The sequence below is a fragment of the Coregonus clupeaformis genome, chromosome 30 (assembly GCF_020615455.1).
Source record: "Coregonus clupeaformis isolate EN_2021a chromosome 30, ASM2061545v1, whole genome shotgun sequence".
In the NCBI taxonomy this organism is placed as follows: Eukaryota; Metazoa; Chordata; class Actinopteri; order Salmoniformes; family Salmonidae; genus Coregonus; species Coregonus clupeaformis.
Window position 1 is genome coordinate 48,030,936 of NC_059221.1, and position 19,420 is coordinate 48,050,355.

Below are 19,420 nucleotides of genomic sequence, written 5' to 3' on the forward strand. Positions count from 1 at the left end.
TCACAGATGGTGTGGCTCCAACCTGGATACAGGGGTAGACATAACATAGTAAAAGTAAATCCGAAACACTCCAATTAGTATGATATGTTACCTTTCATCAGTGGAGGTTGGTGGGAGGAGCTATAGGAGGACGGGCTCATTGTAATGGCTGGAATGGAATCAATGGTACAAACCTGGTACCGTTCCATTGATTCCATTCCAGCCATTACAATGAGCACATCCTCCTATAGCTCCTCCCACCAGCCTCCACTGCGTTTCATATGGTATGTATTAATTTGTGGATGTCCATCATCCCTTTTGTATAATATGTTACAAATTGCAATTTCGTACAGCATGTTACAAATTTGCAAACTTATGATATGTTATGAATTCCAATTTGTTGTAGCTAACATTAGCTAGGTGGCTAATGCTAATGTTAGCTAGGTGACTAATGTTAGCTAGGCTAGGGGTTAGGGTTAAGGTTAGGAGTTAGGTTAAAGGGTTAAGGTTATGGGAAGGGTTAGCTAACGTGCTAAGTAGTAGAAAAATAGCTAAAAAGTAGTAAGTAGTTGCAAAGTTGCTAATTAGCTAAAATACTAAAGTTGTCCTTGATGAGATTCAAACACGCAACCTTCGGGTTGCTAGATTGTCCAGTTGTACACCCACCCATCCATCCATCCATCCATCCATCCATCCACCGGACCAACCACCCTATTGTTTTTGCCTTAAGTAACCTTCTGTCTTATGTAACCATGCCATACCAAACATAACATGTCATACTAATTTGAGTGTCCCGGATTTAGGTGTACTATGTTATGTCTAGTCTATGAGACCAGGCTGGTGCCGCTGCTGGATGTGCATTATTGCAACCAATATTAACATATCACTACAATTCATAATCTGCACTGACTAATTGTAGCTATGCTATAGGACTACTTATGCAATATGAAAATGTAGGCTTATCTAATAGGCTACTGGAATGTTCTAAACTCAACTTTTAAAAAAAAATAAAATAAGATTATCAAGAGGGCGTTCTTTAGGGGAAATTGATTGCGGTCTTCGTGTGTACCAAGTGTGTACCAAATGTTGAAATATAGAAATGTATCATTATTATCATATAGGCCTATCTTATCATATATGAAAGTAAAGTTACGGTTAATAAATGATTTGATCCTTAATTAAACAAATTAATCACTGGATAGGCTACTCGTTTACTTCAACCCGCAGGTGAACAATTGCAGGTTGCGTTTTGTGGCAAGATACATCATTTAGATTTATTGAAATAAATGTATTTTTTCCCAAAATGTTGGCAATGTTGTGTTTGGCCTATTATTAAATCAACTCCAAACACATAAATTATAAATGGCCATTGTGCAACATTTCCAACAGTTCCAAATCACCAGTTTATTCTTTATATTCTGCTTTAGCGTTTTACGACGTTCCCAAGGAATAATGCACTTGTATCAACGATAAGTATGCGCAGAAGAGAACAAAACGAGCTAACGTTTCGGTTTAATTTGTGTGTCCTGGATTCTGGAAAGCCTGTGCGCGCGCTTAGTAAATGGAGCACTAAACGGCCTGAATTTGGCAACAGTGTTCCTCGATCACGGGGGGTCAACTATTCCTCTCCTACCCCCCAAAGTGCCAACGACACTGGCATTTATAAAGAAAAGTAGAAGTGCTGCACCTTTGCGCAGCGGCCGCCTTTAGCTGAAAGGTCCCCTCTGAGTGCACAAAGGCAGCTGCTGGAGGAACTGTTCAGCGCGAGAGAGCGAGCCGAGCGCTGAGAGGCGTAATAAACAATCTCCGGCTAGCTACAGACAGGGACGCGGACTCGAAGTAGCTCCCCGGCCCAAGCCCGTAGTTTTACTCCGTGAAACCGGAATCCATCGTCAGGTTAAGACTTATACAGGTAAGAACTATTCTTAACACATTTATATTCGTCCTAAATGTCTAATCGAAGACCTGGAACGCGTTATGGAAGCGTAAAAGCCCTCGCCTTAGCTCCCCGAACGTGGTTGTTTTTGCAGAAAATGGCGTCATCGTTCTCTTGTTCTGCCTGTCCATGGAGGGGAGAGGAATTGGTTTCGGCGACTCAAACTCGCCCTTAAATAATATTTACACAGCCTCAAATACCATGATAGTTACAACTAGATGTATTAATTCATATTTCATTGTTAAAATTAGATTTGTTGGTAAAATCTAGTCGTTATAAAGACGCGCAAAGCCGGAAGGGTCACCGGTCTGTGCGCCAAGCTGCTTCTTGGAAAAGGTGGCACAGAGCCGCAAAGCGCAGCGTTTTACATTCGTAATATCGTCCCCTCGGGAGAGTCTTTACAAAGCCAAATATCTGAGAGTGGTTTAGGGATTTCCCTATGATGGTGATGGATGTGTTTATGGGAGTGTTGTACGTTCTCTTTGTATTTATTTTGTCTGGGTTAGCTCGTTTTTACGCCGCACTCCCCTGCCATGCTGCAATATGTAGAAGGGGCCTCTCTTTTACGGCTTGAAAGGTGCATTTTGTACTTGGCTTCTGCTTTGATCAAGTTAAGCTGGTCTTTTGTTGCTCAAAATACTCGCGTTTTGAGGCTGACAATATAACCGTGTAAAGGAGATTTTCGGGGATAATGGGGTAATGCAAATCGTACCATGAGAACGGTAAACTGCCCTGCGCTCTGGCTCCCAGATTGCCAATGAGGATAGCCTGAATAAAATGGTCCTTTGGACAATCACGTAGTTAGCACAAAACTGGGGAAGTCCAGTGCTGCGCAACGATGTGCTGCTTTGCGCATATCTATGAAAGTCCATTCCCATAATGTCAACAGACCTACTATCTCAACATTTCGACATACTATTTTTTTTTTAAATGGAGATATCTAAGTCAAATTTTTTAGATGCTATCTCAAAATGTTCAGATACTAATTCGACATTTTGAGATAGGCCTACATAAGTCAATATTTTGAGATACTAAATTGAAATTTCGATATAGATCCCTAGGCCTATTTAGGATATGTTTCTTAAAAAATAAAGTTTTATTGTCACATACACCAGATAGGTGCAGTGAAATGTGTTGTTTTACAGGGTCAGCCATAGTAGTACAGCACCCCTGGAGCAAATTAGGGTTAAGTGCCTTGCTCAAGGGCACATAGATTGTTCACCTTGTCGGCTTGGGTATTCAAACCAGCTACCTTTCAGTTACTGGCCCAATGCTCTAACCGCAAGGCTATGTGCTGCACCAGAGTGAGGAGCACAGAGTTTCTTCTGATCTGGTAGGCAAACCTAACTAGGTAAAACTCCGGACCCTAGTTGTAAGGTATGACATAGTAATAGATCAACTGTAAAACAGTTTTATATGGGCTATGATGGGACCAGATTTGTTCTAATCTTGTCATATGTTGTTTTTTTTTACTCTGGGTCCTAGGGAGGATGAAACCATTAAAACCCTGTCAAACTGCAACAACCTTGTACTTGTTCATATTAATTATATTTTTAAAATAAACTAATGGGAAGTCCTTTACACAGACAAAGAGACAACAACTGCAATTGGACAATAAAACTAACAGAGCTGAGCTTGTGTTATTCAGGGTTGCATCATGTAGGCCTTTGCATTTGTAATTGAAAAGTTAATCAGACAGTATGTCATCACTATTGTGTTGATTGATTAATTCCAGTCAATCATTTTTAATTGAAAATGTCTGTAGCCTAGCCAAACAAAGTTTGAATATAAACCACATTTGTGCTGTAGTGGTGGTTGTTATCAGTACCCACAGGGCACAGACATCATTTCAACTTCTATTCCATGTTGGTTCAACTTAATTTCATTTCATTGACATGGATTCAACCAGTGTGTGCCCAGTGGGTAGGCTACTGTTGATCAGACTGAAGCACAGATTAATTGTGCACGAGTTGACAAATCATGAGGCAAATCAGTCTAAACAACAGTAGGCTACTTTGTCCGATCTTTTCAATGCTTTTGGTTCAATATTTTTTATTAAACCAAATCAAAAGTGGTGGGGCAAATGCCAGCTCACCATTCGTTTGCTGGTGGCCCTGCTGTGCAGATCTCTGCAATGTGGATAGATGGAAATCGCCACACAATGCTACAAATGAAGAAACATTTCCTATTAATGTATGATCTACTATCTCAAAATGTTGACATAGGTAGGTCTATCTCGAAATTTGGAGATAGTAGATATTTACAAAATGTTTGGTGGCGTGAATGGGCTTCCATACATATTGGCAGCTGCTGAAACCACCTGTGTTTCGGCACAATATTTTTTGGCGAACCTTTTGTAAATACTTGGAGACTCTTGGAGAAAAGAGCACACAATACAGTATTCATGCGGCCCTTTATCCGGGCGCCCGTATGGTCTATGTATGAATGCAGTCCCAAGTTCCACTCGCTGGCTGCCCTGCCCTCCTCTCTATCGTAAGCTGCATGCGTCCTAGCAGAACGTAGCCAAGTGCTGGCTACCATAGATCCATGTTTAGCGAGGTCACTCGCTTTCCATGTCTTGTGTACACATAATATAAGTCTCTGTGTCATTTCGCGCGGAAGGGAATGTATTGTGTTGATTGGGCCATCATATTCAAAACGTAACAATATCCACACTGGCTACTGCACCCGTTCGCTCTCGGTGCACAATTTATTAAATTGGGCTGGCGAGTTATGCAACGAATCGTAACAGAATATGCTGGCTACTGGCATCGCCACATCTACCAGTACGGAGGGGAATGTTATAGTTTTAAATGCGGGGTGAATAGTCATCCAGCCACACTGAATTAGATATGTCAAATTTGCAAATCACCAGTGGCATTTGCGTCACAGCCCGCGGCCCTCGCACGCCCATGGGATATGGAGTTGCTAATGGAGACTGCTACGAGTTGAAAGATAACTATAAACCCAAACGCCAACAATCAATGCGCGCTCGCTAGTGGAGACGAGTTGGAGATGTTATGGAACAGTGTAGGCATCGTTTTATGGTATTTTCTTTTACCGAATGGCGATATTTATTCTCCCTTGCGTGGAATGCGTAAGGGGATGGTGGCTGGCTGGCTCATATGGACTTTTGTTAGTCAGCGAGGGCAGTTCACATCGTCCTTCATGTTTGACGAGACACATTGTGGCCATTGTGGAGTCGCTGGTGTCGATATCTCGCGACTTCTCAAAATATGGATATATTTTTCCACTGTATGGTAAACGTACCAATACATTTTGTTCGACCGTAAAGCCCTTACGAATAGCGCACACAATAAATACTTGATAATTAATCATAAAAATAAGGCATCCTTTCTGATTAAAGCGGGGGAAACGCTGTGCCATTTCTGGTTTCATCCCGAGTGGGGCTTATTATCCAACTGAACGCTTGGTTTTGTTATTGCGCCCGGTTGGGCACTGCGCATGTTAGTTACACTTGTCTCCGGTGATTTTCTGCTTTCAAACAAAACGTTTTCTTTTATTTTCTCATTGACTTTAATGAAAATAATCGGAATGGATTTTAATTTGACAGTATTTAGCATGTGGAGATGAGTGATATATTTGGGTTATGTTGGGTTATGATTTTAAAGTATTGGCCTAAGCAGTGCCCACTTTAGAAACTGATTTCTAGCCCATTTTAAGAAGACTAGCCAAGGGCAAGATCAATTATTCCTATATATTACTATTATTATGTATAGTTTTGGTCAAATTATTTTTCAGATTAATTACAATTACCAGGAGAGGGTTGCATAACAACTGAATGTAAACATCCAAGCCCAGCCTATTGTTATGGTTAGATAGGGTTTAGATTGATTTAAGATGAGAATCACTCACTATAAGGGCAGACCTGCTTATTGATGTGCTGGTGGTCTGTCTAGTGGGTGTGTTTATGGGGGCAGCAGCCAGTCTCCATGTGAGGTTATGGTGTCTCACACGGGTTACAACGTCTTTATTCCAGCACTTATACACACATCCCTTTCACACAGAAATAATTGCTGTGAACTTTTCAGTCATTTCTTCATTCAATTATTTTCACTTCCTACTGCCTAGCAGGAGTCTTGTGCAGGTGTGTGTTCAGTGTGGGTTCAGTACTTTCACAGCAGTGTACATCTTATCAAGTGACGTTAAAGGGGCAATCTGCAGTTCAAATAATAACAATGGCCCCTGCCACTGATTTGGTAAATAGCTTAGGGATGGGGCTGGAGAAATGTAACTACTCTTAACATAATATACAGAGCTATGGGTGCAAGGACTGACCATCCATGACAACAACATAAAAAAAAAGTTTTAACCATGTTTTGAGGCTATACAGTGTTTGTCTACAAAACATTGTTTACTAGCAAAGGAGTAAAACAAGCTTATATTTGGGGTTCTGATGGGGTAAGACAATTCAACTAACTTATGCGCATGAGGCACTTATATGTTATATTCTTCAAGAATCAATGGGACGTTTGTATGTCATGAATTTAAAAGTAAAATAAAAATGGATGTAGCAATCACATATTGCCCCTTTAAATGACTCTCTGGTGAGTTTGTTCTGGTAGCATTGTCTGTCTCTACAGGCCCGCTGATAAATACACACCTCATCAAATTACCTGAGTAGGAACAACTACTTCTGTCTCTGTCTCCATGGAAACGCCTGAGCGTGTTGCCAGGTCTTCATCATCTGATGATAGCTGCAAGTTTTCTGATTGAGCCTCACGACTTTGGATTGACTCCATTTATACCCGGCCATTCAATCTGATGCACACAGAGAGCATTACCACTGAACTCTTCATTGAACATGTTCTTGTATTTCTCCACGCTCTGAAACTGCGATGACCATCTTCCTCCCACTGAACTAGGCTAGGTTTGGAAGAATAGAAATCTGAAAACTAGTTTTGATCAAATGTGTGCAAATTGAGGACAGGTACACAGACGTAACCAAAACATTTGCAAAGGGCCTTACAGTAACCTAAAGTGAGTCAGCAAGTACTAGCACCGTGACCAGGAAAAACTACCTGGAAGGAAGAAACTTTGAGAGGAACCCGAGTCAGGATGGGGTTTGACTCTTCAGGCGGTAGCACTAGAATAAAATAGGTACTGTGGCATCTTCTTTGACATGACTTCCAAAACATGGACTTTGTCACCATCTGGTGGTCAATACGTGGTACAGTCAGAGATGGTACCGTTAATCAACTTCGTGGTGCATTGAAAATATAATTTGTGTGGGGGGTATGGTTTGGCCAGTCTCTGATAGAGGCACACACAATCTCTCTTTTCTTGGAATAATACATGAAGACTTGGAAGTGTGCTGACAGTCAGGCAGGTGAATGTGATGGATGAAACTGCATTAGCCTGGGACCACCACTAGAGGGGGGGTATTACCTCCTAATTTCACCTCTGTGACAGCATCTAAACATGGTTTGGTGATGGTGGAAAACACACACACACACACTGAAACATGAGCTCATTTCAGTGTGTTGCAGGTGGGTAGAGAGAGAGAGCAGCATGGTGAAGGCCAAATCCGCTCCGAGGAAGACCTCTCAGCAACACACTAAGGTAGATACAAGACCAGTTTCCTCCCTCATCCCCAGTATATATCCTACCAGTACACAGTCCCAATAGAACCCCAAAGATATACTATACCCACCTCTCTTAAACAATAGCCCCTCACTCCCAGTGTACTATGTTTATATCCTAACTCCCAATCTACACACACCTGCTTCTAAAGTATACACAAAATCTCAATTTAAATAATAAATAATAATAATAAATCAATAAAAAATTCAGGCAGTAACACAACAAAAAGGGGTGTCAATACTTTCTGAAGGCACTGTACATACAGGAAGCCAATCTCTCACTGGATCATCAAGAGACTGATTGGTACAAGAAAACCCAATTTCTTATTTCCTCTGAGGTCATCAGAGACCTTCCGCATTAGTTTGGTCAGGTGTGTGTCTGTGGTTAGGGTAGGAGGAGCCATGGCTCAGGCCTTTTTTTCCCTCTCCGAAGGCAATGGGGAGACGCGAGAGAGGGAGGTGGAGAGATAGAGACAGAGTGAGGGGTGGAGAGGGGGGGGAGAAGAGAGGCAGGTGGAAAGAGCAAGCAAGTGGGAGAGAGAGCGATTGAGGGCAAGAGTGAGAGAAGCCAAGGGTCAGTGTAGAGTCCCTTATCTCTGACAGCCTAGTGTGTGTGTGTGTGTGTGTGTGTGTGTGAGTGAGTGAGTGAGCAAGAGAGAACGTGTGTTAGTTGGCTGGCTGGGTGTGCTGGGAAACATCTCCATCAACCTGGAGAGAGAAACAGACAGACAGGAGAGAGTCTTACCCAGCCAGGAGTGTAACCACCAACCACCCTTATCAGACCCAGCCAAACAATGCCACACGACACAGCAGGTGTCTAGGTCAGCAACAGCACCGCTGATCATATAGTGCTTGGCATAATGTGTCATTAGGTATCTTTACTCAGACCAATTATGTGGTTCTCCTATAACACTTATAATGCTGGTGTTACATAGGCTATTTATAGATTGTCTGTAGATATACAGGTAACTGCCAAAATAAAGGAAACACCAACAGAAAGTGTCTTATTAGGGAGTTGGGCCACCACGAGCAAACAGAACAGCTTTAATACACATTGGCATAGATTCTACAAATGTCTGGAACTCTATTGGAGGGATGCAATGGCAGTCTTCCACGAGAAATTCCATAATTAGGTTTTTGTTAATGGTGGTGGAAAACGCTGTCTCTGGTGCTGCTCCAGAATCTCCCATAAGTGTTCAATTAGGTTGAGATCTGGTGACTGAGACACACACACACCCTTTACACCCACTATGCTCCTTTGAGACCCCTCTTTCAAAGTCACTGAGATCTCTTTTTCTAGCCATAGTAGCCAAAGTAATGGGCAACTGGGCATTTTTATACATGACCATAAGCAATATGGGATGTTAATTGCTTAATTAACTCAGGAACCACACCTATGTTGAAGCATCTGCTTTCAATATACTTTGTATCCCTCAATTACTCAAGTGTTTCCTTTATTTTGGCTGTTACCGGTGTCTTTTTCCCCAAATCTGCACCCCACACCCTCTCTCAGGTTTAAAAGGTAAACCTCACCACTCTGTCTCTGTGTCTCGCTCTGTGTGTGTGTCTCTCTCTCTCTCTCTCTCTCTCTCTCTCTCTCTCTCTCTCTGTGTCTCTCTCTGTCTCTCTCTCTCTCTCTCTCTCTCTCTCTCTCTCTCTCTCTCTCTCTCTCTCTCTCTCTCTGTGTCTGTCTGTCTGTCTGTCTGTCTGTCTGTCTGTCTGTGTATCAGAGTTCCAGCAGGATGGAAGTGGATATGGAGGAGATCCTCCAGTCTGAACCCCAGGACGAGCCCCAACCTGAGCCTGAGAGCCATGTTACCAGAGACCAGTGCTGCCAGACAGACGAGCCACAGCCCAGCAGCCCTAACCCAATGACTGACCTTAACCCTGGCCCTGACACAGCCCCCAGGACACCAGGTAAGACTGCCCCACTTGTCTACACCAACCTACCGTTAGTTTGATTGAAGTCCTTCAAACATACTGTGGAGCACTAGTGAAAGGCGCTATATAGATACAATGTATTTATTTATTCATTGTTGGCCAGTCTGTCCTGACTGAGAAGAGGGGCTGAGGAGAGGAGAGGGGCTGAGGAGAGGAGAGCGGCTGAGGAAGTCCTTCAAACATACTAGTTCGCTGAGGAGAGGAGAGGTGTCTGCAGAAAGAATGGGGTTCAGCTATGACATGACACCTTGACTTTTAAGAAATATATTTTGGTTATTGAACTACAGTAAATGAAGTAGATTTACACCCGGTAACAGAATTGCGGTAACTGAATTTCATCATGGGTCCCTGATCTGTACTACACAGAAACACACAATTATGCATATTATTATTATTATTATTATGAATTATGCTTATTCATTATGCTTCATGGTGCTGTACACAAAGGTATAAATATGCAATATCCTCCTTTGCATATTTGGGTACACTGGCTATTATTTTAATGAGCTCCGCCCCCAAACAAGGTCAAATTTGGTTGGACCGGACCAAATATGAACCAATAGACTATGTTTCACAAGTTTGGACATCAAAGTACAACACATTAGAGTACAGCACAGAACAGTAGAGTACAGTAAAGTTCAGGACAGTAGAGTTCAGTACCGTAGAGTATAGTTCAGTACAGTACAGTACATTAGTGTGCTCAACTCTAGTTTGGTCTACTGTGTACTGGACTGAATTCTATTCTACTGTACAGTACTGAACTATACTCTACTCAACTTTTTTAAACTTTACTGTACTATACTGTGCTCTCCAAACTTGTGAAACATGGACGTCTATGATTAGTTCAGATTTGGTCCGGACTGGACCAAATCTGAACAATCATGGACGTACAGTGGAGAGAACAAGTATTTGATACACTGCCGATTTTGCAGGTTTTCCTACTTACAAAGCATGTAGAGGTCTGTAATTTTTATCATAGGTACACTTCAACTTGTATGATTTTTAAGTAATTAATTTGCATTAGCTCCCACCTTGCCCTCTGATAGGTTAGGTGGAAGTTTCACCATGTTGCTTAGGGGTCCATTTGGGATTGGGCCCTACTCTCTTAATATAGGCCTCAATAACTGTAGCACACGTGAAATATCTGTTGCATCAACTCTGTCTGTTGCATAAACCTGTCACAAACACACATATTTCATGTTGGTCAGGCTCTAGCGGGGAGGAAGGGGTGAACTGGGGTGTATTCATTACGGAAACCATTAAGAACCAAACAAATGCAAACGGAACAAAACGGAGAGGGACCTACCTTAATTATTCCAATAGAAACTCTCGTTTATGTTTTCCGTTTGCAACAGACAAAACGTTTTGCAACAGAATGGGCGTAGTGATTACTCCCCTGTGTTTGGTGCTGGCTGTGTTGGCTCGACTGATTGGTCACCATCTGACCCCAGGCAGTGGGGGGGGGTCAGGAACATGCCCCGTCGGATTAGACCAGCACAGCCTGAGGGGCGGGGGAGGGGCCTGCACACACACACACACACACACACACACACACATACACCCACACACTGTGACTTTCATTGACATACACGTTGCACACACCAGTCATTGCTGCTACTACTTCTATTCTTATATGCCCAGGCTCTGGCAGCAAACCCATCCCAGTCACTTCCTGTAGGAAATAGCCCCTCTACACACACACACTACATGGCTGGGGACAGAGTGAAGTGTTGTATTGAAGTGTGTGACCTCTACAGGGTACTGTGTGGAGCCAGGGGACCCTCCTCTGTTGCAGCAGCAGCTCCAGACCTCCAAGTCTGGCATCCAGCAGATCATAGAGTGCTTCCGCTCAGGTAACATCTAGTCAGGCTGCTCAGATAGCAAGAATGTATTTTAATTAGGTATCACAACATAGTCATACATTTGTTATGAAACATGATTAAAGTGCAACGCCTAGCCTGTACTCTTTCAGTGTTTGCAGATCTGAAGGAAAATGGTGATCGCTCCTCCACCAAACCATATTTAATTGCACCTATCATATTCCTTCAGATCTGCAAACATCAAAGAGGTAAAGGCTCTAGGAGTTTGATGGACCAGTCCTATTGGTCCTGTCTGTCTGTATCAGCTAGTGCTCACTAACACTGCCCCCTGGTGTTGTCTCTGTATAGGTACTGCCAAGCTGAAGCACATGCTGCTGAATGAGGTGGACACCATCTTTGAGTGTAAGATGTGTCGCAGCTTGTTCCGGGGCCTGCCCAACCTCATCACCCACAAAGAGCACTACTGCCTTACCAGACTGCCCAAGCCCGACGGTACGTGGCTACACTTCTCTAAGACTCTCACTCTCTTGTTCTCTCTGTCTGTCTCTCTCCCTCTTTAATGTTTCTCTCACTCTGCCCACTTAATGCCTGTCTCTTTTTTTCTATCACTCACTTTACTAACTCGCTCACTCACTCATGGTCTTCGTTGGTCTACACTCTCTCTCTCTCTCTCTCTCTCTCTCTCTCTCTCTCTCTCTCTCTCTCTCTCTCTCTCTCTCTCTCTCTCTCTCTCTCTCTAATGTAGTTTGTCCCTTTTTCTCCTCTCCTCCTATACTCTAACTGAATTATCTTTCATGCTCCAGCCTCTGTCTTTGATCCAGCCTCATTAGCCACTACTCTTCCATTCTCTAGGACTTCTGTCTATATCTAGAAAGACAAGTCATCTAGGAAATCCTCTGTTCTCTCATCTGATGTGTATTGAAGCTAGTGATCATACAGCACGAACGAAGACCATGTCTGTAAAACCACAAAGATAAGTTCAATTGCTATTTAATGATATGGTTGAAAAGTGGTTGCTGTTGCCACACTGTGCTCATTACATATCTTATTTGGAAACAGAAAATAATAGTGTGTTTTTGTTTCTCCCTTTGGCAAGTTTCAAAATGGTCCTTCTCTCGGAATGTTCCTTAGTGTTGTGACATCACTAGACTCAATACACATCACATTTAGTAGCAAATATTGGTGTCTGATTGAAAATGTTCCTTTTCTAAAGCCTCGCTCTTCCTCCTCCCTGTCCCCTTAGATCCAGCGGGCAATGGTGACAAGCAGAGCGTGGCTATGAAGGACCTCCTGGAGTCCATCTACCCCAGGAAGGACCGGCCAGACTACGTGATGCGCCTGGAGCCAATCCAGACCTCCAACAATGCTGTATTCCAGTTCCTGTCCTCAGAGGAGGAGCTGGCCTACTTCCCCCGGGCTCCACACACCCCTGGAGGGACCCACACACACAGCCCTGAGCCCTGGGAGGAGCAGGGAGGGACGCTGGAAAATGGACAGACAGGAGAGGGGGAAGAGAGGAGGAGGAGTGACCAGGAGGAGGAGGGAGGAGAGGAGGCGGCGCAGCCCGAGGAGGAGGGGTCTACGAGCGGGGTAGGTACACACAAGAGACAGCGTGCAAGCAGACACATGCTCACCAACTCCCACTATAATACTCTCTCTGTCTCTCTCTCTCCCTAGGTGGAGGACGTTACCATCTCATGCTGCCTGTGTGGTAAGGACTTCAACTCTCGCCGCAGCATCCGCCGCCACTGTCGCAAGATGCACCAGACCAAGCTGGAGGAGCTCCGGAAGTTCACAGAGACGCGCACCGTTCCCATCAGCCTCCTCTCAATGGTCAAAGGTCGGCCCCGCACCTTGCACACGCCCAGCGGCAAGTCCTGCCCAGTCTGCTTCAAGTCCTTCGCCACCAAGGCCAACGTGCGGCGCCATTTTGACGAGGTGCACCGCGGCCTGCGCCGGGACACCATCACGCCGGACATCGCCACACGCCCTGGCCAGCCGCTGTCCCTGGAGGCCACGCCGCCCCGCAAGAGCGCCAACTCCTCCCCCACGAGAGATCACACCCCGAAGAGCGGACGAGCCGCGGGTGCTACCACCCCTCAGCCGCCCAATGCCTCTACCGCGGTGCCACCCGCCCCTTCTCTACTGGCGTCGGCCCTGTACAACCTGGCCTCCTGCCGCTGTCTGCTCTGCAAGAGGAAGTACAGTTCCCAGGTGATGCTCAAGAGACACATGCGCATCGTCCACAAGATCTACAATCTCAAGAACGTTAGCTCGGTCTCCGCGACCTCGACCGCAACCACGGCGACCAACAAAAACAACAACAGCAAAACAACGACCAACACTGACAGCACCCCTAGCAACAGCACCCCTAGCAACAGCCTGAGCGTGAAGGAGAAGGCGGTGGAACCCTGTGACGACCCTGACTCCAGCCCCGCCTCGTCGCCTGGCGACACGGACAGGAAGGACACGGACAGGAAGGGTGTCGCCGTGGCAACCAAGTCAGGTCAAAAGATCAAAGAGGAAGAGGGTGGCAGCAGCCCCAAGACCTCGACCCGTTCCACTTCCATCAACAGTACCGGTGGTACTAGTAGTGGTAGTGGTACTCTTGGGAGAACCCCTCAGAAGCTCTCGGTGGGATTCGACTTCAAGCAGCTGTTCTGCAAGCTGTGCAAACGTCAGTTCAGCTCGCGCCAGAACCTCACCAAGCACATCGAGCTGCACACGGACGGCACGGACATCTTCATCAAGTTCTACCGCTGCCCGCTCTGCCGCTACGAGTCCCGCCGCAAGCGCGACGTCCTGCGCCACGTGACGGTGGTGCACAAGAAGTCGACGGGCTACCTGGCCAAGATCGTGCCCAAGCTGGAGTCGCGTGCGGTTAAGCGGCCGGCTGAGGTGGTCCTCAACTCTCCCCCCAACAACAACAACAACAACAAGAGAGGAGGAACAACAGAGGAGGTGAACGGGTGCCACTCGCCCCCATCTCCCCCTACGCCCCCCGTCACACGCAAACAGGAGCTCCTCAACAACTTCTCCAACATCTCCACCTCCTCCTACCCAGTCACACGTAAACAGGACCTCCTCTCCTCCACTCCGGTCACTCGTAACCAGGAGAGACAGGAGAGGCAGCAGGAGGCCCAAACCAGGTCACCTGTCACCCGTAAGAACGACAAACAACAACCCGACACCACCACCCCGACGCCCCCCCACACCCGTCGCCATGACGCCCACCAGGAGAGCAGCAGCAGTAGCACAGAGGTGCGTGTCACCAAGAACTTCTCCCTCCACGCGTGTGACGTGTGCGGCCGGGCATTCGCCAAGAAACTATACCTGGAGTCCCACAAGAGGATCCACCGGAACGTCACGCCACCGGTCAGCACACCGCCCAGCGACGCCCGGGCTAAGGGAGTCAGCACTCGGTCCAAGGCACTGCTCTGGTGAGCCTCACTACACATATGGTTATCTTTGTTGATATCTTGTTGTCGAGAGGGAGAGAGAGAAGTAAGAGAGGGAGAGAGAGAAAGAGGGAAAGAGGAAGTGACATGTGAATTGGGTTGTTATGAGGGGGGATGGAGCCAGGAGAGCAGGTTTGGGCGATATTACAATAGTATCTTCTATTGATGATGATTGACAGCCTATTTGAACTTGGTTTAGCCTATTTGAACCTGACTGGGCAGCGCGCAGCAGGGCAGCACACGAGTGGCATTCCGAGTAATTTGCCTATTCCTGTTATAGCCTAGTTCAATACATTTGTTATATAGAGCAGAGAATTCCACCAAAGCATCGCAAAATGTCCTGTCAGAACATTTTGTTTGTTTCTCGCTCTGTCTCTGTCAAATGCATGGGCCTTATAACCTAAACCTATTCATTTTATATATACACTGAGTGTACAAAACATTAAGAACACCTTCTTAGTATTGCGTTGCACCTCCCCCCTCCTTTTTCCCTCAGAACAGCCTCAATTCATTGGGGCATGGACTCTACAAGGCGTCGAAAGCATTCCACAGGGATGCTGGCCCATGTCGACGCCGATGCTTCCCACAGTTGTGTAAAGTTGGCTGGATGTCCTTTGGGTGGTGGACCATTCTTGATACACACGGGAAACTGTTGAGCGTGAAAAACCCAGCAGCGTTGCAGTTCTTGACACAAACCGGTGTGCCTGGCATCTACAACCATACCCTGTTCAACGGCACTTAAATATTTGATCTTGCTCATTCACCCTCTGAATGGCACACATACACAATCCATGTCTCAACCGTCTCAAGGCTTAAAAATACTTATTTAACCTGTCTCCTCCCCTTCATCTACACTGATTGAAGTGGATTTAACAGGTGACATCAATAAGGGATCATAGCGTTCACATGGATTCACCTGGTCAGTCTATGTCAGGGAAAGAGCATGTTCTCCATATCTTGCTATATTTCCTTCTCTCTCCATTTCGATAGGCTATGAATATTACTTTGGGCTAGGCTACGCTTTCATCTCAAAACGTTGTTTGAACAGCCTAGAAATGTAAGGTAGCCAGGGTAATAATGAGAGAGAACAAGCAATATCAATAGCCTATAGAAAAATCGAATGACAAGTTGAATCAAGTTTAAGCTTATTAAGAAAGAAATGATCAGTGTGATGCAGAGAAATCACTCCATGCGAAAACCAAGTGGCCAGTCCTCCTACTGTTCAAGTTAAGAACCGTAGCCTATTTCCCAAATATTCTAATAACCTAAGAAGGTTAGTTGAAGGTTAGTTGAAGTTGCCGCTTTCAAAAAGAACAAGAATGAAAGTGGTAGTCTGTAGGCCTAGGCAAAGGCTATTCTCAATCACAGCTTTATGACAGAACAAACAATATTAAGGAAAATAAAGCTATTATTATCCAGTTCTGAAGATGCTAGACTTTGCTTCTATCCAGCTCATGATTTATAACCTAACTACGGCAAGACAGGCCGTTCCTCATCAGTCGACTGTCACTTTGCTCCGTCATGTGCGCCTCACACAGACAAACACAAACCTGTTCCATGCCAAAAGCTCCACCAGAAAATAATATTAGAAAAGATTTGCTTGCACTTAGCCTCTGCCCAGGCTTTCAACAACATTATCTTTAGTCATGATTCGTCCAGTTCTAGCATGCGATTTCGCGCTATATTCTTTGGGGGGAAGGGGGGTTGGCCAATGGCGGGCGATACCATCGTATATCACATTGTTTTATGAGTACAGATGTCCTCAAGCTTCATCCTCTCTTCACTCACTCTGTCTAATAAAATATGGATCCTGTAGCCAGGCCCGGAAATAAGGCAGAATCCCTGCTCCTCCAGGTTTACTCCTCTCCTCCGGGCTCTGTGTGGTCTGTCTGTCTCCGCTCAGGACGAGCCTCTTTAGCTGTGATTAAAGTAACCCCACCACTATGTGTGTGTGTGTGTGTGTGTGTGTAGCTCTGTGCACAGTTTTAGTCACGGTGGAGTGTCAGGAGACCACAGAGAGGGGAAGAACATTCCCTTTTAACACACACACATCATTGAAACCCTTTGGTCTCTGTCTGCTTTAACTCACACACACACAGGCTGATTCAGGTGTCACTTCTCCTCCAGAGAGTTGAACTTATTTTCTCCCCTGGACGACTGGAGGTTTCAATCAAAGGGAGCGAGCACAGACACCTGATTAAAGTGTGTGTGTGAGAGTGTCCAGACAGACAGTTGATTAGTGTGTGTGTGTGTTTGTCTCATCCAGGTCCAGACAGACAACTGATTAAAGTGTTAGTGTGTTTATGTCTGGGAGGAGGCTAGTCCTTGGGGTAGTGATGTTACAGCAGAGCGGAGGAGAGAAAACAGAAACGGTGTTTAAACCGGCTCTAATTGACTGCCGAGCGCCTTCTAACAGCTGCTGTTGTCTCTCTATCGCTCTCTCTCTCAGATCCCCAGTCTCCGTCTCACGCCTGGTTCTTAGGAGCCTCCATCCTGAGAGGAGAGACTTAACGGATGAAAGAGCACCGCTAACGATGATGAAGAAAGCGGCTGGACTGGAAAAGTGGTGGAAGCGAAACTGAGAGAGAGAGAGGAAGCGGTGAAAGAAGGGAAGACTTCACATCTAAGGGACCAAAAGTATTGTTGGAATCCGACACTAGAAGGAGGGATGGGAGCCAGCGTGACGCCAGAGTGGAGGAGTCAGTGGACACCCAAGGAGCCATCTGTGGAGGCACTGATGCTATCACACTGCTGTGTGTAGGTTACAATCACTGTATGTACATGTAGATCCATATATATATATATATACACACACCTGGACCTGGTCTAGACCTGTGCCTGTATAAATCTTAGGGGTGGGGAGAGAAGAGGGCAGGGTTGGGAGCGCTCTTAGCACACCATATATATCCCATATCTGACCAGTAGAGGGTGCTCCAGTTCTGCTTTATAGGATTAGACTTTAAGGCAGGGCTCTCCAACCGTGTTCCTGGAGAGCTACCCTCCTGTAGGTTTTCACTCCAACCCAAGTTGTATCTAACCTGATTCATCTTATCAACTAGCTAATTATTAGAATCAGGTGTGCTAGATTAGGGTTGGTGTGAAAACCTACAAGGACAGTATCTCTCCAGGAACAGGGTTGGAGAGACCTGCTTTAAGGATTGAGCCTCCCCTGTGAAGTTGGCCCAGCCAGAGCCAGCACTAGTGATGCTAGTGGTTTATTTCCCCAACTCGTAGTAGGCTTTTCCCACTGGGGACTCCATGAGCTTTTAGTAACCATTGGGATTCAATAAACTCATAGTAAGCTATCCATCCACTGGGAAGGACTCCATACTAACTCAGTTCATCCAGATGGGCTTTAGTTTTTCTGTCATTCCAAGAGATATGGTTTGGGTTATTAACTGACAGAGAAAGATGTGTAGGTAGATGACCAGCGATGCTCTGTCTGGCACGTTGAAGAGATGGTGACGATTGATTGGTTGATTGATGAGTGACTATGGCTGTGTTTAAACAGGCAGCCCAGTTCTGATATTTCTTTCACTAATTGGTCTGTTGACCAATCAGATCAGCTCTGAAAAAGCTCTAATAATTTCAAGTGTCATTTTTCAAAGAATTTCCTCTTGAATCACTGAGATTAGGATCTGAATTGATCTATTTCATAAATATTATTTGTTTTATTTATCAGATATTATGCATTTTACCAACATTTTCACAAAACTCTCATTACCGTAACAGTTTTTGAAGTCCAAAAAAGTTATAAACAAATCAATATTTATAATATTTGTTAATATTGCTCCCTAATGAAAAGGCCTGAGTTAAACATAACACTGAAAATTAAAATATTTCAAACGAAATTATACAATTATTATAAAATTAAATCAGACTTCCCAATTTGAGCTCTTTAGCCGATTCGGTAATTGTGGTAATAAGACACATCCTCAGACACTGTTTGTATGTAATAAATATTATAGTTTAATGTAAACTTCAACTAGTATACCAAATGTATGATTTATGTACAGCAACATATTTTGTGATTTATTCAAATAAGTTAGGTTTTCTAAAGAATACATGTCATAATGTCCCGAGAATTTAAATCGGGACGCATTTCAGTAATGAGAATTTGGAGTGAAAATGTAAAAAATTCAGGTGAAAATGTAACATTTATTTAAAATAAGAAACTAGACATCTTAGTCCTCAGAATGATAGTTGAATTTTGCAGATGCATCATGGTTTTGTAACTCAATTTTCTACAGACATTTTAAAACTGGTTTCATGAAAATCATGATGTGAAAAGATGCGATTGGTCAAAAGACCAACTAGTGAAGAAGAAAAACTCAGAATTTGTCTGCCTGTATAAACACAGCCATAGTGACAGACCAAATGTACAATGTCTTGTTCAGTCAGAAAGTCATGCATGGCACAAGAGAAAAGGAACAGACCCATTTTTATTTTTATAACTGAAAAGCTTGTTAAACAAAGTCTCGGACTGATGTACATATTAACTATCATAGGGATGATATAAACGATAGATATATTGGCAGATGTATAGGTGATGTATAGTCTTTGTTTGAATCTCCCTGAAAAGTAGAGATATTATATAGCCTACTGGTTGGTTACATACAGTGAGGGAAAAAAAGTATTTGATCCCCTGCTGATTTTGTACGTTTGCCCACTGACAAAGACATG

At 44.5% G+C, this 19,420-nt stretch overlaps 1 protein-coding gene across 1 annotated transcript; it reads left to right on the forward strand.

Annotated features, from left to right (window-relative positions):
• Positions 1-1,637: 1,637 nt before the first annotated feature.
• Positions 1,638-19,420, forward strand: LOC121546613 (zinc finger protein 800). The gene is made up of 9 exons (XM_041857849.2): positions 1,638-1,891; positions 7,416-7,498; positions 9,249-9,435; positions 11,217-11,312; positions 11,628-11,771; positions 12,523-12,782; positions 12,825-12,869; positions 12,957-14,719; positions 17,187-19,420. Coding segments are annotated over exons 2-9 (2,547 nt in total). The 5' UTR covers positions 1,638-1,891; positions 7,416-7,447; the 3' UTR covers positions 17,188-19,420.